Source organism: Nestor notabilis, unplaced genomic scaffold, assembly GCF_000696875.1.
Source record: "Nestor notabilis isolate BGI_N333 unplaced genomic scaffold, ASM69687v1 scaffold28358, whole genome shotgun sequence".
Classification (NCBI taxonomy): domain Eukaryota; kingdom Metazoa; phylum Chordata; class Aves; order Psittaciformes; family Psittacidae; genus Nestor; species Nestor notabilis.
This window is the reverse complement of record NW_009941075.1, coordinates 48,802-72,997: the sequence shown is the minus strand read 5'-3', so window position 1 is coordinate 72,997 and position 24,196 is coordinate 48,802. Positions and strand designations below refer to the sequence as shown.

General features: G+C 35.8%; 1 protein-coding gene across 5 annotated transcripts in view; it reads left to right on the top strand.

The window, feature by feature from the left end:
• Positions 1-1,586: 1,586 nt before the first annotated feature.
• The window catches only part of DYNC1I2 (dynein, cytoplasmic 1, intermediate chain 2), a 27,178-nt gene continuing 4,568 nt past the window's right edge, over positions 1,587-24,196 (top strand). Inside the window, exons 1-11 of one of the 5 annotated variants that reach the window (XM_010020694.1) lie at positions 1,594-1,701; positions 3,132-3,246; positions 6,494-6,584; positions 10,846-10,905; positions 12,102-12,217; positions 21,085-21,174; positions 21,448-21,610; positions 21,704-21,803; positions 22,325-22,450; positions 23,415-23,561; positions 23,892-24,005. In XM_010020694.1, coding sequence (XP_010018996.1) covers positions 1,594-1,701; positions 3,132-3,246; positions 6,494-6,584; positions 10,846-10,905; positions 12,102-12,217; positions 21,085-21,174; positions 21,448-21,610; positions 21,704-21,803; positions 22,325-22,450; positions 23,415-23,561; positions 23,892-24,005 — 1,230 coding nt within the window. Of the gene's footprint in view, positions 1,702-3,131; positions 3,247-6,439; positions 6,585-10,845; positions 10,906-12,101; positions 12,218-21,084; positions 21,175-21,447; positions 21,611-21,703; positions 21,804-22,324; positions 22,451-23,414; positions 23,562-23,891; positions 24,006-24,196 lie in introns of all 5 variants that reach the window. The other 4 variants (XM_010020693.1, XM_010020692.1, XM_010020697.1 and 1 more) reach the window with 4 other exon arrangements.

Here is a 24,196-nt window from a genome sequence, read left to right as displayed (position 1 = left end):
GGCCCTCTAAGTGGGAGAGGGTAGGGGTGGGCTCTTGTGGTGCTGCTGCTTTTTCCAGGACGCTAGGGTGAGGTAGGGTCCTGTCAGGGCAGGAGTGCGCTGCCAGGCTCCCTCCCCGGTGCGGCCCGTGAGGGGTTTGGGTGTGGAGCTTGAGCTTGGCGGCACCTGGTTCCTGTTGCTGTCATCTGAAGGTGGGGTGCGGTGTGCTCTCCTCTTCTCTCGGGGATGGCTCGGTTTGTCCCGCTTTGCTTTCCTCGGGTGGCATTAGCAGGACGGGTGGGGGCGGGAATCCATGGTGTGGTGACAGCGCGCCTTCCTGGAGACGCTCTAAAGCGACACTAGAATGTCAGTTGAAAATGCCGAAAGTAGAGGGATTTGTATATTTTATTAGTGCTTAAATGCTTGCAAACAACGTGGAGGCATACGCAGATTTACTCCAATATGCATACTACGAAGTATATTGGAGTAGAAGTACGAGGCTTGCATCATTTTGCATCCTTTCTGTGCTTAGATGTGCTATGCAGAAATCCTTGATTTTGAATTAGTGACTCGTTATATTACTATAAAAGCTATATTTTGATCTAGTATCTTTGTTATTAAGATAAGTGTAAAAGCATTTACAGATCCTTTGTCTGTTGTAGAACCACTTCTGCAGTTTTTTACTCATTTGGATTTGCTTAAAACAGTAAAATTATGCTTTTGTTCACTCAACCCACTCACACAGTTTTTCCTACCTCTGTTTTAAGTCTTCATAATGAAGTGGCTATTTTTTTCCACGTTTTGTTATTGTTGACTTTGTTGTCTAAATTTAATTGAGTTGGTTATGTGCCAAACTTTCTGTAGAATTTGTGTCTTTAAAAGATCCACCAATTTTTCAGCAGTGTACAAAAAGACTGGGGAAGAATTGATAATGTACATACTTTACAGGGGTTTTTTGACCATCACACTTGTACTTACTTTGCTTTGCATTTTATAATAATCCTACTAAATATTTTAATAAATCTGTATTTTGAATCCTACAGCTGTATGTAGAAAGATATATAAAGCTTATATACTCCTCTAAGTTTTGTAGTATGTCAATATATAAGCTGTTGAAAAGTAAAAGACAGATGCTGTGTTGGTACTCTCCTTGCTATTTTTGGTCTCACAGTTGGGTCTGTATCTGTGCAGAATTATATAGCAAGGTCAGATAATCCCATTTTCAGTGCCTAACATTTCTTTCAAAGCAGTTCCTTCAAACAGTGTCAGAACTAGCTTAGGAATGGATGCTTTCACCATATCATAGTTCTGTCTGTTTTAAATCAAGCCATTTAGTATTGAAACTGTGTTAAGTGACATAAACGTGGCAATATAAATGTGGGGGGTTTATTATTGTTAAGACTTTTTGGAATTCTGGTTTTGGTAAGCTAGTGTAGTTCCTTTAATGATAGCTTCTTTAAAGGAAAGCTGCAATCTTAAATCAGCAACAAAAAAAAAAAAAACCCGCATGAAACAAACAAAAAACCCAACCAACCAAAAAAAAATCCACAAGAAACCAAACAACCAAATTAAGACAAAACAGTGGTATGCTTTCTGTTGTTCAGGGTTCCAGCCATGTCTGACAAAAGTGAACTGAAGGCGGAGTTGGAGCGCAAGAAGCAACGATTAGCTCAAATCAGAGAGGAGAAGAAAAGAAAGGAGGAGGAAAGAAAGAAGAAAGAAGTAAGAAATAATTTTCTTTTTGAAATTTGCTTGTTAACTTGCCCAAAATTTAAGGGTAGGTTCACTTAAAAATCATTTGCTACATGTTATTCAGGGAGTGAACGATTGGGGTAATGATCTGTTTGATGATCAACCGTAACACTTCCGTTTTCTGATAAGAGCAAACACCTACTGTTTTCTTTAGAATTATCCATGTGGTAACTTAGATTTAAATTTATTTTTTAATCCAACGCTTGGATAAGGTTTTCATTTCTAGAACTACTTGTGCATGAGGGATATCATTAATCACTGTAAAGTGTTGCACAAAAGCTTTGCTTAATGAGTTTCAAAGGTGTTAGAGAACATATTTCTGAAGTGCAGTTCCAAGGTCGTCCATAGGAATTGCCTGACCATTGGTATTATTATTCTATAAACAATGTGCTAAATTCTTCTGCTCTTTGACTTGTCTTTAGTCTGAATTTTAAAATCAGAGCAACACTCAGGATGTATATGCTACTTGTGTGTTGGACTTGATTTGTTAACAATCTTCTGGCTTTCCCTCTGCTAAAGTATGTGACAATCAGTGATTTATTACTCTGTTTCTCCTGAATGCAGATTATGCCTTGTAAAAGAACTTTTGCTGGAATATTTTGGTGATTTGGGATACTTTTTCAAGACTTCTTTGTGTTTTGGTTATGATCTTATGTGTTCTACATCAGCACATGACTGAAGACTGGGCAGCTGCCAGCTACATGACTCAGACAAAATGGAGAGAGAAATATCTGAAGCTATGTTCAGCTGATCTTGAAACAATGTATTGCCTCTGAGATTCCACATGTGATGCAATAGCTTATCACAATCATCACTTTTACATCTTGCACGTATTTTCTTAATTGCTATGCACTTTAGTATGTGCTCTATCTAGCCAAGTGTCCTCCTACTTCCTTGACCAAAGAGGGGAGCCTCTTTACTGTCATTCTAACTCTACGATGTTTTCTTTGACACTGTTATTGTCATTTCAAAATCAGGACAATATGACTGTGTCTTTTAAATACTTTTAGACACAGGTACAGGATACATTTTCTTTCAATCTTTTAATTTTACAATGTTTGGCATTAGTGCGAAAGAGGTATTTTTGATCTTACGAAGTGTCAGTCATTCTGTCAAATGGGAAGACGCCTTTTGCATGTTATGTATGCCTTTTAAAGACAGTACCAAAGCTGCAGAATTCTGTCATTCCTGTCTGTTGCTTACTCTTACCTACAGAAAGGACCATCAGAATTATTAGAGTCAAATATCTAACTTGTATGATGATAGATTTCACTAGTATAAAAAAAAACCCATGAGATTTCAAAAAAGAAATGAGTATCTGTTAAATATTTCTTAAATGCTTTAATGTAATTATTAAATATCTGTTAAATGCTGTAACTTAATTATTGAATTATTTATAGACTGATCAGAAGAAAGAAGTTCTTCCTATACAAGAAGAATCTGATCTTGAAAAGAAAAGAAGAGAAGCTGAAGCATTACTTCAGAGCATGGGGTTGACACCTGAGTCTCCTGTTGGTAGGAATGTTAATATTTATTTGAGATAAATGTTTGGAGTTTTTTGGGGGTTGGGTTTTTTGGGTGTGGTTTTGGGGGGTGGTTGGTGGTTTGGTTTTGTTAGGATTGTGGTATTTATACAACTAGCATGAAAATTCTCTTGCCTTTTTTTTGGGGGTATACATGTCTGGGTTTTGTCCTGCAGGATCACTGTTATAAATCTTGAGTGATGTGCTTCAGTACACATTACTGTTCTGTAAAATACATGTTTTACACTTTGTGGATTATTTGGAGTCTTTTAAAATGTAGAAGCATGTATTTGTTGCTCTATTTTATTTTTTAATTTTATTTTCCCTGCATGTTATTCATCTGTATTTTTTCCTTTCTCTTTTTCATCATACCAAATTTTAATTATGATATTTTTGTGCACACTTGGCTTATTTCCTTTCTGCCTTTTTTGCACCCTAATTTTCCTTTCCTCAACCGGACTTCGATGGACTAATAGCAAGGCTAAATATCATCCTTGGTAGTTAAGTTTTATGGTTCATATCTCTGCTGCTCTTGGTTGGGTTAGCATATTGGATGCTGTGCCACTCTTGGATGGGTTGTTGCTTTTTTCCTTACATAGCCACATATTTCTGGAAGAGGAAATTGAAGAGGGTGATAATTCACTTCCACTTTTTGCCTCTAGCTCTCAAATCTAAGGGGTTTAAAACTTATTTTTCAGTTTGGCTCAATGATGAGTGTCTATTTGAACTCAGTTTGCAAATAAAAATAATAATTTGTTACAGATATGGTATATCTGTGACTGTATCTTCATAATTGCTTTTGCATAGTCCTCAAGTGTTCAAAAGTGAATGTGGTTTAAAAAGCATTATAGCTGCTCCCATTCTAACAACCACTGCAGTCATTTGTAGTAGCTTGAACTGTTCTCATGGTTTAGAGACTGCATTTGGGCTATGTTAGGACTAATGTACAGCGCTTTAAGTCATCAGGTCTTACCTGCTAGAGATTTTGTTTGTCAGACTGATAGTTAAACACTTTCTTGTGTGAGGTTGTGCTCAGGCAGCTGATGAGGCTCATTCAAAAATGGATGTGATTTTTGGTAGTGCCTTTTAAAATCTGTGAGGGAGAATCTAAAAACCACAGGATAGTCAAGTCATTGCATAGACTTAGCATACTGACATTAAAAGCTCTTTGAAGTGCTGGCGTGTAAGACTGGGAGTATTGTGTTTAATTCCATTGAGCGTCAACTTAACCATACATTATAACATACGTAGATTTGCAGGGAATTCATTCTGTTTTCTTTCAAGATACCCAGATCCAATATGGATCCTAAATCAAGTTAAAATGTCCTACTTGGTAGTCACAGTAGGATGCCTAGGCTTGGGCTTGTTCTGCTGACTGGATACTGGCCAAGTATGATAGTACAGAGATTGTATGCCTGAACTGAAGCTAACTCACAGCTGACCAGCTTGGTGTGCAGTTAACTTGAGTTCATGGTGTTGGTGTAGGTGGATAGCTTGAGATTAGATTCCTTCATAGCAATTTGTATTAAAAATTCCAAACACAATTCCTGTCCTGTTAACTGCTGGTGTGACGTAGCTCTCTTATGGGAGAGGGGGACTTAACAATGTCAGTATGCTTTTAATATCTGCCATAGTCCTTATATAAGAAGCCATAAGTTAGTGAACCAAAATCCATTTCCATCCTTCGTTGGGGTAGGTGGAATTTTACTTGGTCTTTTTGTAAGACTGTTGATCTTTAAATAGGTTTCACCTCACTAATGCTTTTCTTCAAAACGGTTTACCCCACGAGAGGGCACTGTAGCACCAAAACTAAGTTACTTGATTCTTTTGGCCGTTCTGCCTGACTTCTGTAAACGGTAACAAGATATGTTTCTAATGTCACTTGAATTAAGAGAGGTTGACATTAAAATGTCGTCGTTTCTGATAATGCACAAAAATAATGTGGGAATATAAAGGCCTGTCGGCATTTCCTTTAGTATAAGTTATTTGGTAGTGGTGATGATGCATTGAAGAAAATATATATATACACATTCATATATACACCCATATTTATATAAATAAACGTATAAAGTCTAACTATGTCTAAGAATAAATTTATTAAGTATAATTCTACATAAAAGTCTCTCTTGTAGGAGGAATGAATTTTCAGTAAATTAAAGAATTCACTGTGATTTTGTAAATTTTTAGGGTAGATTTTTTTTGTCAATCAGAGTCATGTCTCTGTTTTGGGATGGGATGGAAATGTGCTTCAGAATTCACAATGTACATGTGATTTTTGGAAATTCTCTAGAAATATTGCAGATCTAAATTCAGAATTCTCCCTTGCCTGACCCATAACAGAGCGGTTACCAATTTTTATACAGAACTTGTGTTTGGTTGATTAAAGGTGCATTTTAAGGGTTGCTGAGGAGTAAATGTGTTCTATGAACAGTTTTATTAAATAATGAGTTTCACTATTTCTAAAAAGAAAAGTTGGAAGAAATAACAAAATAGCTTTGTGTTTGCATCAGATTGCATTATATCATTCAGTATTATGTATCGGGACCAAAAAGCATGTTGCTTTTTAAATGGTAATTGCAGTCTTCATCTACATGCTGAAAATGAACTGACTGTCAGGAAAAAGTTTTAATATAATACTACTACATTTTTTTGTCAAGTAAAAAGAAAGAAAACACTGGAAACTTTGTTGTAACACACAGGATTTATGTTGATTTGATTTAAACTAGAACAATAGTAACAGTGTGCTATGTGATAAAGCCAGTTCTTTTGTACCACACTTCGGTGATTATATATTTAGAAGCAACATTACCAATTAAATTCATTCAGTGGCTAATTTGTAAGAAAAACTGATGTCAAAGCTGTATTAATAACTATCTTTCATTTATGTTTAAGCAACATAATTTAGTGGAAATTGCCCTTGGAAAATTGTTGCCATCATTTGTCAGAAGTGCAGTTTGAAAATATATTTTCAATTCATTTTCTCTTAACTGTCTTTCCCTCCATGTCTTTTTTTATGCTCAAAGTGCATAAATGCCAAACAACTGCATGAAAGTCCAGCATGAATTGTTAACATTGTCTTTTCCCCTCTCTTTCTACTGTTCATTTTCATCCATGTATATTTTGTTTGCCATCACTTTTTTTTTTTTTTAATACTTCATGTTAAATTAATTTGAAAACATCCTAAGCTGTGCAACCTCTGCGAATAGTAACAGCGGATACCTGTCTGTTTCACTATTTAGTCCCTCCTCCTACCTCTCCGTCTTCCAAATCTGTGAGTACACCAAGTGAGGCTGGAAGCCAGGACTCTGGTGATGGCGCTGTTGGATCTAGGTACGTCACTTTCCTTGTCGTATTCCTTTCCTTAGTACTCAAATTCTGAATAATTAAGCTTTAGAAGAAATCAAGGTTAATTACTTGATTATAATAACATGAGGTTACAGTGTTGAATCTGTGAACAGTAACTTTTACACAAGTCCTTTAAAATTTGAAATGCAACTACACTTGCTAATTTGAAATTGCCTGCATTAATGTGAAGTTTAAGCTTCCAAGTTAAAAGTGAGATGGGTCTGTCATGTAATGTTCTTATAAGCATGAATGTCTCAGGACAGTAGAAAATTGGAAAAGTCCAACTTCTGGGCTCTTCCCAGCTTTTTCTAAAGGAGAGTGTGTATGAATGATAGGCTGTTTCTTTTTTCCCTCTATTCTAGTTGGTCTAATAAAAGATACTGTCTACACACATTGCATTGCTTTTGATTTTAATTTCCCTACCCCTTACTCGGAACACTATTTCTCGTTATTTCACTTTGTAGTCATTGTTGTAACACAACTATACCACTCACAATCTCTCCCAAATGGCCAAAACACAGCACTGTATTAGTACAGCCACAGGACTATGGGTTTGGGTTTGTTTGTTGGTTTTTTTTTTCAGTTCCAGTACTTGCTACATCTATTTGACCAATTTTTTTGTGCAGTTTGAGTTTTACCTGCTCTAAGGAGTCAGATAAATATTTCCGTTCAACTAATTCAAAGTGGTGATATGGTGGTAAGGTGGTACACACTACTTCCAAATGGTATTTCTGTTGTTCTCCTGCACGGTCTGTGAATGAGAGCAGTTTTTGCCTATTAATATTGGTAATTTATATTTTCTCAGCCAATTCAGTTAACTTACTTAAAATTTACCGAGTGTGCATTGGGGTGAAGTTTATTAAAGCACAGTAACTAAAGCAGTTATCAGTTACTTCTCTGTTTATATGAGTAGTTGTTTTGGAGAAAGACTAAATACTTACACTGCTTTGAAACCTCTTTTAAAGAGACTACAGTTACATCTTGTAAGAGTGCGGATTATGCACACATAATTCTATACAACCTTAATCTGAAAACATCCAAGAGTTTAATGGCCTGAGCAAAGGTTACAAGGTGCATATTTTTAAGTTAAAATAGAGAGAATACTTTAGTCAGCAGATAGCAACCTAAGCTTTTTTTTTTTAATCATTTTAACAGTGCCCAGGTATGATCTTGTGCAAAGGTTATTCACTATGCAATTGAAGTTCACCTGTCATGTTAATAAAAAAGCAACATAATTGTTCCTTAACTAACAAGCAGATTTTAAATTGTTTGAAATCTGTGATTATTGCTTATTAAATTGTCATTTCATATTTAAATTCACTGTTTAGAAGAAAAAAATGCTTTATGATTATTTTTTTATAAAATAAAGAAAATCTTTCCATTCACACATGAATTCAATATGAAACAATATGTATAGGCCAAATATCTTGAATTGAACACCTTATTATGTACACTTCATAGGTGTGCTGTGCTCTCTGATTGTGTGTTCCTCAAGCTTAGTAACGTTATGTTTTAGGCATACATTTTCTTATGAAGACTTGAGGAAACTTGTAAGCCTCTATAGCTTCATGCATTTGCAAAGTTTAAAATTAAATTTGCCTATTGACAATTTCCCAGATGTGGAATCATAAAAAGATTGTGGTCTTGAAGGTGTGGAGGTCTGAATGTATAGCTAAATTGAAGGTGATATAGAGTCACTGTTAAAGTCCTTTTGCTTATTTTCTGACCACTAGATAACATTCTTCCCCTGAAGAACCTGAAAGTTAATGAGAAAAGTTGGAATGTGTGATATCCGTTAGCATTATACCTGGTATTTCACAGGTGACTTTCATGTCAATATGTGTTATAACACCCAAGCTGTTCCGCTATGCTTGATAATCTTAAAAAATTCTTCATATTAGTGCATTATTTCAGGTTTGGTTATTTTCTCTGGGCTGTAGCCATTTGTTCTCTTGTCATGCTGCAGCTATATTTTACAAAGATGATCTCCTTTGTTAGTGTAGTCTTGTCTCGTCTATGGTTTTGAATCTTGCCAGTAATTTGTTTAGTGATTAGTAGAGCAGTGTTCAGACTGTATTCCTGCTACTACTTCCATCTGTCTTGCTTTATTTTAATGAATTTTGGTACCCAGTTTGATGCTGTTCTTTCTCTCTTTTCCTCAGTTAAGAATATACATTTAAAACTGGAAATTAGTACAGTTGGTTTAGGTTAGATGGATGCTTCATAGAATTATTGTAAATGCAGAAAATCCTTTCTAGAGATACAGCCTGGATACAGAGAAGCTAGGGCATATATGAAAGAGTAGGAACTTCCGTTCACTGAAGCTTGTAGACAAATCCATTTAACTTAAGACGTAACAAACATGGAAAGCAAAAGGAACAGTACATAATTTTGGTACACATAGAATAGATGAATTTTACCTGGGAATGTTACCTTTATTTTAAAAGGATATCTCTGAGAAACATTTAACTGTATAACCTGTACTGCTTGTTGACTTAAATTATTTTAAAAGGCAGACTATCCCTAGTACCACCAAAGCAACTGTTGCAAGTTAAAGAAGTACTTTGAAAGCATGAAAGCTATCTCAGCAAGGGCTGTATATTAAGCAGGCACAAAATTTGGAGCGTTTTAAATTCATAGTCTTTTCCTCAAGTTTCTCTTAAGTGGGTTTGAAAAAGTTGAGAAAATGTTTGTCAAATACTGCGCAGCATTTGGATCTGTAGATAAGTAGTCCTTTGCAGAAGCAACGTGAAGGTTGGAGTAGTTGTTTGGTGTTTTGGTTTGGGTTTTTTTGGTTGTTTTTTTTTATATATGACGGAACAACACATAAGCAATATCCAGCTTGAAATCTCAGACACCAGATTAAACTCCAAGCTTAAACCTATTTGGTCAAGAAAAATAGTAGAGACCTAAAGAATAAGTATACCCAAAGTAATTAACTTTATGTTAAATAGAGTGTTTTCTGATGCACAAAAGATACGGAAGGGTATTACAGATTTAGGTACTAAGCTGTTGTCGTGGATGTAGTAGCAGTTTTGTAGAATTATTTGCCAAATATGAAGACATGGATTTGTGATTCTTAATTAAACTGTGACTAAGTATTTTAATGCATACTTCCTACAAGGACAAGGTAGTGCATGGTACACCCATAGTTCTATGGCGTTGCCTGTATGCTTTTGAGATCAACTTTATCTTTGGAATTCTGCACTTGGTTTATAAGAACATTACCATGTATGGGAATGAAATGTAGAATTACATTTTATTGACTAATCATAGCAAAATATTATGTATTTTTTTATTTGTTATAAACCATTATTTTTAGAAAAATATAATAGCATCTAAGCACTTCAGAAAACCCATGTGTTCATCTGTTAATCTCTCACAGAATCTTGTTTTTAAAATCTCTCTAAGCCTGATAGCAGGCAGTAGACTAAATGAAAATGTGTGGAGAAGGGATGAAGGCTAAAAATGAAGAGGGAGGGAAGACTTATTTCCCCCTCCATATTTCTTCTGATCAAAAGTGACTCGAAATGGATCTGTTCTGTTCATTACAATACATGACTTTGAAACGTATTAGTAATACAAAGCCCACTATTTCTAAGTGATTTAAATACCTTAAATGGAGTTGGCTCTAAATCAGATGACACTTACAAGCCCAAGGCAGTGCTTAACCCATAATTACTGCGGTGTCACATCTTGGAAACTCTAGCACTTCTCTATCCCAGTGGAAGTACATTTTTGCCCTGCTACCACAAGGCTTATGTGTTGATTCATTTCCTTTACCAATATGACAGTTTCCTCCACATATTTACTGCTCTGGGCAATATTGCATTACATTAACAAATCTGCCTTCCTATGACATGAACAAATCTGAACAGATTCTAAAAGGAATTCAGAGAAAGTTTTTAATGGTTCTTGTCAGTATTAAAAATATTTTTTATTTGGCTCTCATAAATGCTACATGTGTTTGCAGATCTTCAACTTCCAATCTTTTTAAAATAATTTATTTCTTTTCTAATAGCTCTGAATTCTGTGTTTGCTTTTTAACTTTTGTATTTACTGCATGTGTTATTGCACTGAATGTTTGCTGAATTTCCCTTAACTGATGTTACATTGCTTTGTTTCTTGTGAACAATGAAATAACTATAAGCTTACTGTAACTCTAGCATTTCATAGTGTGTATTTGCTTCACTAATCTCTGGCCTTTTTTGCTAATGCTGCATGATTGTTCAACCTGGGGTATCAGGACGCTGCATTGGGATACTGATCCATCAGTTCTTCAGCTCCACTCTGATTCCGATCTGGGGTATTGCATAGATTTCTTATATTCCCTCTTTCTTGTACTTATGGCTAATAAGACCTTTTTTTTTTTTCTTTAAGACTTAAGTTGTTGTGAAAAGACTGTTCTGTAAGTAACAGAAATTCACTATCCCTAAACCTAGTGCAGTTTGCTTGCACTGGGAAAGTTTTACTTAATATACGTAAGATGCATATTTCTAATAACAGAACTTACTTATTTGTGCCTTTCTTGAGTCTGTCTTTGGTAAAATATAAACTTGAAGGTGTAATTTCTTTAAAATAAAAAACCCTTAGAATAACTGTATTTTCAAAACAGAGTAGCTCCCATTTTTTCTTATGTTTATAAAAGCTGCAGCACATTATAAGCACTTACTAAAACCTATATTGTGCTAGAAGAATTATGATTCTGCCCATCAAAACATTTCAAAAGGGGTTACTCTTCTTTTCATTTGCGTTTATCTAAGGAGAGGGATGGATAATAAGAAATTATATTTCATATAGGTAAATTGGTTTTGGAACATTGCAGCATTACTACAATGCATACTGAAATTAGCTTTTATAGGAAACTACAGTGACTGAATTAATGTGTGGGTTTTGGAAGTTTATAGGATCTTCCATAAGCTAAAGTCAGAAAGCTCAGACATTTTCAGTGTCTTAGATTCTGAAGTAATGTTTTACAGTTAAATCACTTGTCAGTATGTGAGACTCGGATCAGATTTGCAGTTCTGCATTCAAAATAGTATCTTAGATGAAGACAGAAATGGGCAGCAAAGTTAAAAGGACTGAAAAATGCTTTTTCCTTCAGAATGCCTAAGCTGTTTTTTAAGCTTTAGAATCCTAGGACTGTTTCTGTACAAATGTGACTCGTAAGCAGATCTGTGCCACTGACAATAGGGATGTCATACATGTAGCAGTATCCTAGTCAATCACAAAGAACAAAACTTTAAAATTACATCCTGTAAGCCAGATATTTATATATATGCACATCTTCCTTTTTGTTGCAGATGTATAAATAGCTGCTGATTTTAAATAATAATGATAAAATATTAGTCATAGTTACGTGACTTCTTCAGAGTTAAATTTCCACTGGATTTTGGCTAAGCAGTGCTGTGACATGGTGACTTGGGTATTCTTTTAGGCAAAATGTGAATTGATTCATAAATGTTGAATGTTTTTTCTGATTTCTCTATTAACTTCATTTAGACGTGGACCTGTTAAGCTTGGAATGGCCAAAATTACACAAGTTGACTTTCCTCCTCGAGAAGTTGTTACATATACAAAGGAGACGCAAACACCTGTTATGACTCAGCCAAAGGAAGGTGAATACTGTTTTCCTGAGGGCCATCATCATTTTATGTATGCCTACTTCACAAAAGTCACTTACAGGTGCTTTTTCATCATTTCAGTGTCAAGGGTCGTCTTAAGGTCTGTCTTAAAGCTACCTAAACGCATTCATAATGGCTAACTTATTATTACCTAAGTTAATTTTTCTTTTATTACAATAATAACAGAATTAGAACCAGCACTTGTGATTTTGAAGCTTAAGAAGGTAAATAAAAGGTTGATATGCAAGACAATTGATATAAATTCTATTACTAAATTTATCTAAGTCTTGCTTAAGTGTTACTGTCATTCTGCATATTGTTTAACATTACTTTTATTACTAATACGTGGTATTTTCTCACTCCTAGTAAATGTTCAGATAAGACAGAGTTGCTTAATTAGCTGATATGATAAATAAGTGGGATATATCCTTCAGTTATGACATCCCTAAGAATCCACACATAAGTTACTTGAAGGTAACTCAGCAGTCAACCCCACACACTTTTTAAGAATTTGAATTTTTATACTTGGAACTTACACACTGAGTTTTAAAAGAAGAAACTAATGTCTTTATTAAACTGTGCCATTTCTGTTCTCAGCAACTGAACACAAGCTTTCTTTCAGTCATGACTTGTTTGCTTTTTGGAAAAGAAATTTTTCCAAAGAAAATGTAGCTGGATAATAAATTTAGTTTTAATGTTGAAACACCTGAATTTCGCTGCAGATAACAAAACTAATCTTGACCTAGTTTGTATGTAGTTTTACAACAAAATGTCTTAGTTATTTAATATGACTGACTTTGAGTATGTGTCTTTGCTAGCAGTTCTAGGACTTAATTCTGCATTCGTAAGTTTTCATTTTCCTACTCTTTAGTATGTGAACTTTTGGGTGTTTATACAAGGAGATAAAAGCACTTCTTAAAACATGAAGATTCAACTGGAATCATATGCTGTTTTTTCCAGAAAGCTGTATAATTTACTTGAAAGTGTAATGCAAGTGATGCGGAGTGTGAAGTGGAATACAAGTGAGGCAGAGTTCTTGCTCCAGTCTACATCAATATGCTGCTCTTGTCTGGGGTGTGTCTTGAGGTCACTTTGCAAGTTTAGCTATATGCAAATGACACTATGAAAGAGTTGGCAGGCAAAGGGGAGGAAGGAAGAGAAAGTAAATTGCAACAACACTCTGTTGAGAAGTTTCTTTTGTTACCTATGGATATCCAGTATAAGGGATTGGTGTGTCTTCAGAGCACAAACCAGATGTTTTAAACTTCGTTATTCAGTGAGCCAGAAAAGCAGAGGTTCTGCTTTTTCTCCAACTGTGCTTCATTTCCATTCTTCATTTTATCTGTATCCATGCACAGATGATAAGCATTTGGGGTTTTCCTGCTTTCATTTTTCCCATGCCCTTACCTTTACCTTTCTCTATTCCCTCAGGACTTTTTCCTCCTCTCTATCTATGGGATCTGAAGACTTAGTTCATAATTTATGTGCTTGAAGAGTTTTACTACTGCTGCCTGCTGTCAGTGGAAATTGCCTGGGATTGTATGGTCTTAGTTTCATACTCCTTAGATAGACTGTAGTTGAGGTTTACTGGAGTGGAGTGGGAAAGATGGGTCATCTACATTTCTGCATTGACCAGAAAGCTCTCTCAATATAGATGTTGTGTCCTGATCCATTCCACCTTAAAAATAATACTGTTTTCTTGAGGGCTGTCATCATTTTATGTATATGTTCTTCACAAAAGTAACTTAAAGATGCTTTTTCATCATTTCAGTGTCAAGGGTCTTCTTAAGGTCTGTCTTAAAGCTACCTAAATACATTAATAATTAATCTCTGTGTTCACAATTTATGATGACAGCTGAACTGGGACATAGGTTTTCTTAAGGAAAACAATCATCCTGCCTCAAAAAAAAAAAAGAATCACTAGGTGAGAAATCTGGTTTTGGGAAGAAAATTTTGGACTCTTTAAAACAATTGACAAAAGCAATATGCTGAATTTTCACAGTGCAGTTAGACAAACTTAAATCGGATATATTCTATCTCATTGGTTGTTATTTTTTTCTCACAGTCTTAAGTTGATTTTTATTTGTTTTAGTGAGTATACTGTAAACTAGAGAAAACCTTACAAAGTACACTTGAAAGTTGAGCTTCCAGCTGAGTTTACGTATACAATTAATATTCACTAGCTCCCTTGTACAGCAACAAGTGTCATCTCAGCTAGGTTAGATCCAGTGTTCACGCTTTCTTAGAAAATGAAGTGGACTGGACCTTTCTTAATTATCATATCTTGAGGTGTTAAAATGCTGTTGGAGCTGTGCTTTTGAACAAAGGAAAACAGAAGCAGTTTTATTAGATATGCTGTGCGGTTATTCTGCACGTTTAGGCCCCCTTGTGTTGTAGGTTGAATCCTGCCAACACTGATTGGGAGCAGACAACATGGAACCAAACAAAAAATGACAAAATACCAAACTAAACCAAAACCAGTCCTCTTTGTTCCACTTCTGTGTGCCACAATGGTTATGTAGTTATATTGTAAGATGAATTGGTAAACAGTCAGACTACAGCTGATCTGACTGGTGGGACAGATAGATAGGAAGTAGGTGTAAACTCATTTCAAACTGAACAGTTCCTAATTGTCATGGAAATACGGCAACACAAATGATGTGAGTTACATAGAGGAGATTTCATGTCCTCAATTTAAAATTGGCCTTTGGAAATGCCCATTTTGATTAAGTGTAACAAACAGTTAAATAATGAGTACATTTTAAAATGTGAAGGCCACTTATCTCACAAGTTAATAGAGAAGACTGCATTCAGTAGTTGCGAAAATTTCGTAGTTAGAGAAGGGAGATAGACTAAGTTTATATGTTCATGCTTCTGTATAGTGCAGATGTGTGGCACCGTCCTAGACAATATTCAAATATGAAGTAACTCCCCCCCATTATCATGCAGATACCAGGTTTCTCAACTGCAACTGTTTTGAGCCAGTGATCCTTTCCATTTGTAATGAAAGAATGCCTAGTTTGCACACAGCCCTAGAAGCCAGAGCTAGAATGTGACCTCATTGCTACTGGCACTATAGCCTCTTCATGCTAAGACAGAAAGTATCACTGCTGGAATTATGACTTTTCTACATTTCTTCACCCCTACCCCTTTGAAGTATTGTATCCGAAGTAGCAGGTAGTTTTGTCTTTCTCTTATTCAATGTGCAGCTCTTAATTTTGAAATGTAACAACTTCTTTAGGAAACGGAGGCATTTAAGCATGCTAACAGTTCTCTCAACTTCCATTGTTTTATTGCAGTACTGCAATTGTTGATTTATTATGACCTCAAAGTATTTGAGAAACTGTCTGTCTTAGGAATATTGATTACTTTTATAATATTGTAAAACAATAAAGTCAAGATCTCTCCTAGAAATCAGTTTCACTCTGTGAAACTAAGTATTTTACCACAGGAAGCCACTCACTGCATTTTCAATAGTACAGAATATTAAATTTCCCCATTATCATAGAATCACAGAATGGTTTGGGTTGGAAAGTATCTTAAGATCATCTAGTTCCAACACCCCTGCTGTGGGCGGGGACACCTCACCCTAGACCATGTTGCCCAATTGAAGTTAATAAACAGATTTCACAGTTCTTAGAGGAAGATGCCCACAGCCAAAGTAGTCTTAGAAGGTAAATCTGCAATACTTGTTTTACGGGCTTTTGTGTGCTGGGTGTAACCCACAGCTGCCCTTTCCTCAAGTTCCCATGTATGCAAGTGTCCAAGGAGAACCATAGTAAGAAATGGTGTGGGAGTAGCAGTCTTGGTGCTCTCAAACATCTTGCTTTGATGAAAATACTGACACATGTCTGTCTTCAGTACTTTTTTTTTCTTTCACACCTATGTGGATTTTTGTTTCTCCAGAATTTTGAATAGCCCTAGTCTTCTAACTCCACTGCTCTGTAGCAGCTGTATTTATTATGGGGGGAAAAAAGCCAATCATGAAATGGTTCCCCGCTCAGAGGAATATAGCAGAGAAGTTTTTGTCATTCTGTTACACAGTAACTATGGCCATCTTTATTTTTTTATTTTTTTATTTTTGCTTAGGGACAAAATAACTAAATAACTTCATTTTGGCTTGGTAAATGTGTTGTGCTATACTTAGTGCTCTTCCCCCTTACTTCTTAACTAATAAGCCTAAGTGTGTGTCTCTACGCCATTACTACACTTTAACTTTTGTCACCATCATAATATGAACATCCTGTGTTTAAGGTGCCCCATTCCCCAGCATCCTTGTTTTGCCATCCCCTTTTCTACTCTCTAAATCCATTTCTCGCTTCCCGTGGTGCTGTGTGTAACACTGCTGCTTACTTCCCTCGTTGTCCAATTTTGGTGGACATGTTTTTTTAGTTAGTGTGGGTCAGCTGGTTATTAGGGCTGTTATTTGGCCTCTATTTGGTGTTCTCTGTCAGGCAGCAGATTTTCAGATCTGCTCTCTGAAAATACATTTGAAATTGTGTTCCCTTCATACACTTATTTCTTTCTAGCAGGCAGCAGAAGCAGTTTCAGCAACAGAGATGCAATTCAGATGTGAACTCTGGTACATGTCTTAATGTTCTGCAGGCTCCATGTTGGCCACCCCACAGAGTACTATAATCATTGGTGATAAATCTTTCTTTTCTTATCTATAGTTCTTGCTACACCGTTTCTCGTATACTGTTTGATCTTTTCCTTTGTGATTTGCTAACATACTGTTCAGATTCTTATGGAAAGAAATTAGTTGCCTGTATGCCCAAAAAAGATGTGTTATGAGTTCTTGTAGTTGATCCAAAGAAAGGTAGGCATATAGGGGAATATGACTCTGCCCAGCTGTCACAATTAGGGCTTTTCCTGGGCTAATGGGATACTTGTTATTTAGTGCTGCTTAGCAATATTGTGTTTGTATGATCACAGCTAACTGCAGACAGTATTACTGCATTAGCTCCACTCTGAGGAATTATTGTCTCCAAGACACAGAATGAAAATATTAAGCATTTTTGTCCATCTAATTCTGACTTGGAGTAATAACAATTTACTGCATAGGATTGGCTTTTTGGATGCTGTTACAGTGAATGCAGCATTTTTACATTTTAATATTTTAAAAAGAAATAGCGGACCCTTATATGTTCATGTTTTATCCTGTACATGCCTTAAATGTGCAGTGAAATATAGACGGGAAAACTTGATATGAAGACATTTGGCTTAACAAAACCCACTCATTTCACAGATGATTTAACTTTGATTAACCTACTCTGCAGCAACAGATTACTCAGACAACTGGAACTTCACTTTATAGTGTTATTGCTAGGTGCAGCCTAATTTACAGCACCGCTTTTCTTTCTGTCTTGCCAAAATACATCACAATTTTGATGTTAACTCAAAGTAAAAATTCAGTGGCTCATTAAATTCGTTTTTAGTCTTCATTGACAAGAAATGTGTAGCTATTAAAGTAGCTGCTATTTTCATGCAGTCTTTACTACGCAGTTTGTAACCTTAGATCCCCTGTTCGCCTGTCAGAAATATGGAGTTAATCCCTTAGCATATTATAATGAATATTCATCAGTATGTTGATGTGACATAGAGTCCCATTTCCTGTCTTCATGGCCCTACTGTGACTTAGTTCTAAATCTTACAGCCTTTTTTTAATAGTGAAATTGTATTTGGGATACTCATGAATGAAGTCGCATAAAATTCCAGTAAGTACAGTTAATAATGAATAAAGAGGATGAACCTTTAAGGTTTCCAGATGCTGTCTTGGAACAATTGCAGTACACCACTGTATCATGTGTTCTTGACTTACTAATGTGGAACATTTCAGAAATAGTATGTCCAATCTTTCAGTGTTTGCTAGGTAATATATTATTGTTCTGCCAATTCCTTGCACATACCAGCACCTGGCCTGTTATTAAATAAATTCAAGGTAAAGGAAAGACAAGAGAAGTAATTAAAACAAAAAATTCTTCCCTCTTTTGTTGTCCAGCAGCTTCATGCTGCCTTTTTTGATTGTAAAGTTCCATGAGAAAGCATCCTAGTTTTGGATAATGAGGTCAAGATCTTGTACGTGTGGGTTTTTTTGTTTTGTGTTGGGTTTTGTTTGTTTTTTCATTGTGTTGGTGGGTTGGTTTTTTTCCCCCAGATCCCTTAATGAGAAAGTTTGCATTTGACTTCTCTTTAGAGAGAAGGTTTTCGATTTGTGTAGTTACAGATAAATTTGTAAGATGACATGTTTCGATTTCAAGCCTGATACTTTGAGAATATTAAAATAAGTGCTGTATCCTGCATTTAAATGCAGTAATATCAGCTGGCTGTGTGTAGTGAAAGTACTATGAAGGAATTTAGAGCTCTATAATATATGCCATTTATGTTTCAACATTAAAAGGCAGGAGCAATCAACTATATGATCTTCTGAATAAAATATGTAGATTAGAAGGTCACGTAGCACTAAGGGGTTGACCATCTGCATTTGACAAGAATTTGACTCCTGTCACTGAAAATGGTACTTAGAATCAGTGTAGTATGACTAATGGGAAGTTGGGCTGAAATTTCTAATTTGGGACTTTCAAAGCTAGAATAATGTAACCAGGGTGACCCAAAATTGAATTTCTGGATTTGAAGGCATAGTTTCAATCTGCAGGATTGATTGGCAGGGTGAACAAGAGGGGGATTTTTATCCAAGTAGCTGTAATGTGAATATGTGCTGCTGTATTTGTTATTCTCAAAATGTGTTAACTCATATTACGTTTTTCAATTAATTGGTGTCCACACCTATAGTGATTTGACATTAAGAATTCCATTCTTTAGCATTGCTACAAGTTACACAGTTTTCAGATTACCGTCCACTGTACATGAGAATCCATCTAAAAAGGAGCAGTGTCTTTCCCTGTGTGATTATTTTGCCCAAAAAAGCTTTCATTTTTTTTAAGTAGCACAAAAGCTGTAATTGGCATGCTTTGTAAGGAAGTGTCAATGTGCAAGAGAGTGGAGATCACTAAGAATTCTTTTACGCGTTCTTTCCCCTTTGCACCACCGCCTCCTCAGCAGGGTCACTGAGATCACTAGCTTTTCTTGAAATGGCCATTTTCACTGGCAGGTGCATTATACCCTGTATTTTCAGATTGTTTTTCCATTCTGAATGTTTGGCAGGTTGATTGCTCTGGCTGCATTGACGGAGAAAGGGCTGACAAATGCAGTTGGGCTGGCTGAAAAGACAGTGATTACTGTTTTCCTTTGTGGCTGATTGAGGCCCTTGAAAGGAAAGATTTTAACCTTCACCATTTGGTTCAAAAGTATGAGCATATATTGAAATCATTCATGCCATTTATCCTAGTTCTGTAAACTTGTCAGAACGTAAAAATCGCTCAATTTCAAGTAATGTAGGATTGGCATACGTCATTATCATTTTGATTAAGTTGGAGTTTGTATTATTGTGTGCATTATACAGTGTCATTTAAAGCTTTCTTTCCTGCAGGTACAGTTATATTTTTATTGCCTATACTATGGAGTTAGAAAGATTTTCAGACCTCTTTAAACCTATCACTATGTGTGTGGTTTGGCAGCTGGTATGGCCTACAAGCTGTATTTTGTTTGTAGGGTAAAGGCTTGTCTGTAGACCTCCTGGAGTGCTGGTAATTGCACAGGCTTGCCAATGGGGAAAGACATGATTGGAAGCAGTCAGGCAGAAAAATGTTGTGCCATCCCATTGCCACCTCCTAGCAGAGACACAATCCTAGCAGTGCCATCTGGTTGTTGCTATCTAGTCAGCTGGCCTGGCTGCTGGGACCATGGCTTGGCAGCTGGTTCCCATCCTTTGACCACCCCTTTTTTTCTTTCCCCTTTTTTTTTGTGTGTGTGCATGTGGATTTTTTTTTTTTTTTTTTTTTTGCCTTTTTTGTTAGATAACTTTGAACATGGGTCAGGGAGATGGCTGTAACAAACAAGCCTAGTCCCTGTTGAATACTGTCTCATTACTTGTGATAAGGCATGCAGCAGACTCCTGCTGCCATTCCCTTATAAACAGATGACATAGCTGTTTAACCAATAAAAATAGTCTTTTCAGAAGCTTACCCCAGAAGGTGGGTGAAGAAAAGCCAGGAAATGCATATTCCACAACACTAAGTAATTTAAAGTTATTTTCTGGTTTACAGTACTCAAAGAATAAAATGTAGAAATGCAGAAAGTGCTGTAAACCTTGTCAGTATTCCTGAACATTAACATTTTATGTTATTCATTGCAATTAGGGAAAACACATTTTACTGTAAAGTTCTCATTGCCAAACATGATACAGATAATGAGACTTGCATTTAGAATGACAGAAAAAATGTAATCTCCCTGCTATTATCTTTAGCAAAATTTGCCTCTCAGAATAGCAACCTGAAAGCTAATGTAAGCTATCTTCATGCCATGTGAAGACCCATTAGACTCTGATGGTTTCAGATCAAAAGTAAGCAGCTGCTCTGTAGTCTATTTTAGACATTTGATTTTTCTTTATTCTGCAGCATTAATGTGTCAGTATGTTACACAGAACATGCATCCACCACATGGTTTTGTATGGAGTCATAAATGCTGTAAGAGAGATTTCCACTTTGGATTCTTTACAATTTCTTATGTGTCTTATTTCAGTTTATACAACTACATAATTTAGTGCAACTAAAACCTACGTGTAGACAGCATTCCAGTGATCTTTTGGTTTGAGATATTGTTATCCTGGGGACTACATTTTACAAATATAACCATTTTGAGCTAAGTGATACCATTTTACATCAGTTTGTTTGAGATTCATCTGGAATGTTACTGTTCCTCTTTAAAAACATTGACAGTCTCACCATAATGTTTCTCCTTAGATGAGGAAGATGAAGATGATGTGGTTGCACCAAAACCATTAGTTGAACCTGAGGAAGAAAAAACATTAAAAAAAGAGGAGGAGGAGGAAGGTACAGTTCACCTCAAGACATCCTGAGTGTGCTGTAAAGAAATGCATCAATAAGTGTTTTACTTTATTTTTCCCATTAAGTTGAAATTAATTTGATTTATGTTGCAACAATCAGCTAGCAAGATATAAAATATAAAAATGTATTTAAAATCTGTGGAGGTTTGGGAACAAATTTTCCAGCATCATGATGAATACTCTTGAATGGTTTTCTCTTTCTTGGAAAGAACTGGTGAAAGCACACAGTCCAGAGAATGTTTGTGTAATTCTATTCCAGCTGCCCCTCATGAACTGACAGAAGAGGAAAAACAACAAATTTTGCATTCTGAAGAATTTTTAAGTTTCTTTGACCACTCCACAAGGATTGTCGAAAGAGCCCTTTCTGAGCAAATCAACATCTTCTTTGACTACAGCGGAAGAGACTTAGAAGACAAAGAAGGGTAACGTGAACGTTGAATACTTTGCTGTGAATGTCCAATATTTGTAATTGAGAAAGTGATCTAAGATTAATATCTGCTAATTTGCCTTTATAGAGAGATTCAAGCTGGAGCAAAACTGTCCTTAAATAGGCAGTTTTTTGATGAACGTTGGTCAAAGCATCGTGTTGTCAGTTGTTTGGACTGGTCATCTCAGGTAAGTTAAGCAGTTACCTTGGTAAATTCTTCTAGTTCTGCACACTTGCCCCCTCTATAAGCACAGCTGATACAGGCTGTATTTTGAAAGGTGTTCCTTATAGGCTCTGCAATTTTCAAAAAGTAAACAGAGCTGTTAATCTTTTGTGAAAAGCAGCAAAAGGTTTGTATTGTGAAGAAAGTCTTTGGCATATTTGTTTCTGGTTTTGTGGACTACTTTGTAGAGGTAACTGTTGCCTCGCTAAAAAAAGGTCACTTAAAAGTACTGTCTTTTACATTTAAAAGCGAGTTATGATGGAAGACAGAACAAGACCCTAATGTGTATATTTTTTTAATGAGCTAAATTTGAAAAAATTACAGTTTTAACTGACAATTTTTCATTTATCTGTAATATAAGGTGGCTTTTGGGTTTTGATGGGGTTTTTTAACCCTATTTTGGCAAAAGAGAACAAAGGTTCTAGGATTGTCTGGACTATTAGCTGGTTATCTCACTTACTTTGAGATTTTTTTTAACTTCTACAGTACCCAGAATTACTTGTAGCTTCTTACAACAACAATGAGGATGCACCTCATGAGCCTGATGGGGTGGCCCTTGTATGGAACATGAAGTACAAGAAAACTACCCCAGAGTATGTCTTTCACTGCCAGGTATGATTCTGTCTCGGGAGGCTAAAGATTTTATGTTGATGAACTTGGACAAGTACCTTCCTTACGCATGTCAACATAATGATTTCATTGGGCTGGCATTCACTTTAACCGCATGTATTTGCAAACAGATGTTGATAGCTAGAGATTTCAGTTACAAAACATTATTCTGTTTCAGAATTTCTGACATCATTCAGGATTCAGTCTGGTTTGAGAACTCATTTTCTTATTTTAATTTGTTTAAAAGAACAAGAAAACCTTCTTGTGCAATGGTTGAACCACAAAGAAGGTTTGTATTTAAGGGGATTGAGTAGGATTGTGTACTACTAGAGCTTAGTTTACTGAATGAAATGAAATTAAGATGGCCTGAAGAGATGGAGCAAGGATGAAAACTAGAAACATATGCATCAAGAAAAAGGCAAAGGGAGGTTTTCTAGTAGTTTTCTGAAAGGTAAAAACATGCAAATCTCTTCCATTATGCCAAGCCTGGAATAGCCACTTTATTTTCAAAATGCCATAATTCTGGAAAATTACATAGTTGAATCAAAATTTAATCTCGTGTTGTCAGATTACTGTCAAAGCCCAGGTTGAAAAAGTAACATTATTGTATCAAAATGGATTTGTACCTTCTCTAAGAAAACGACCACAGAATGTGGCAAAATGTTATTAAAGTCTTGTGCGTTACTGGGCCTTCCCTTGCTAACAAACTATGCCAGGAGGAACACAAATGTAGACATATGGAAGAAAAAGAAGAGGAAAAAATTTTATAAATACAAATTAAAACTAAAGGGCTGTTGAGGGTTCACAAAGTGTTTGTGAATCCTTAAGTATCTGGACAGTGAAATAGTATATCAGGTAATCTAAGCAAATTACTTACTCTGATATTTGGTTCTGTTTTCTTTAGTTTTAGACATAGTGTTGTTCCAGGATAGCATTTTGTGTATTTTGTTGTTTGTTTTCTTTTCAGTCAGCGGTGATGTCAGCTACCTTTGCAAAATTTCATCCCAATCTGGTGGTTGGTGGCACATACTCAGGCCAAATAGTGCTGTGGGATAATCGCAGCAATAAGAGAACCCCAGTGCAGAGAACTCCACTTTCAGCTGCTGCTCACACGGTAGGGGGTGAAATATCTTCAAGGACTGTTCCCTGTTGAGATGTAGTTAACCTATAGGAAACTCTGTCCAGTGCACTTGATTGATAATGCTTACATGTTTATGTCCGTACTTTGCCAATGCTATCACTGAAGAACTGGGCTGTTCATAAAAATCGAAGTGTCAGAAAAACAAGTACTAGTTTTATAGGGGAGTAGTCTTTGTGCTGTACTGCAGTCAATCTTTTTGTGCTTCGTTAAATGGTGAAGTTGTATGTTTCACTGTTTATATTACACCAGAATTGGTTGTTACTTGGACATTCTTTTTTTCTGATAATATTTTACGTTTCTTAGCACCCAGTCTACTGTGTAAATGTTGTTGGGACACAGAATGCTCATAATTTGATTAGTATCTCAACTGATGGGAAAATATGCTCTTGGAGTCTGGACATGCTTTCCCAACCACAGGTAAGATAACTTTGTGTATATATATATATAGTTTTTATTCCTGGTGAATATTTTGTAAAACCTTAATGAATCTAAAAAGCATTAATAAACACTTTCCCAAAACACAGAATTATACTTGATGGCTCAGTAAGTATGTGATAAAATATTCCCCCACCACCAATGGAAATGTTTGGGTTTTTTTAAGTTAGTTG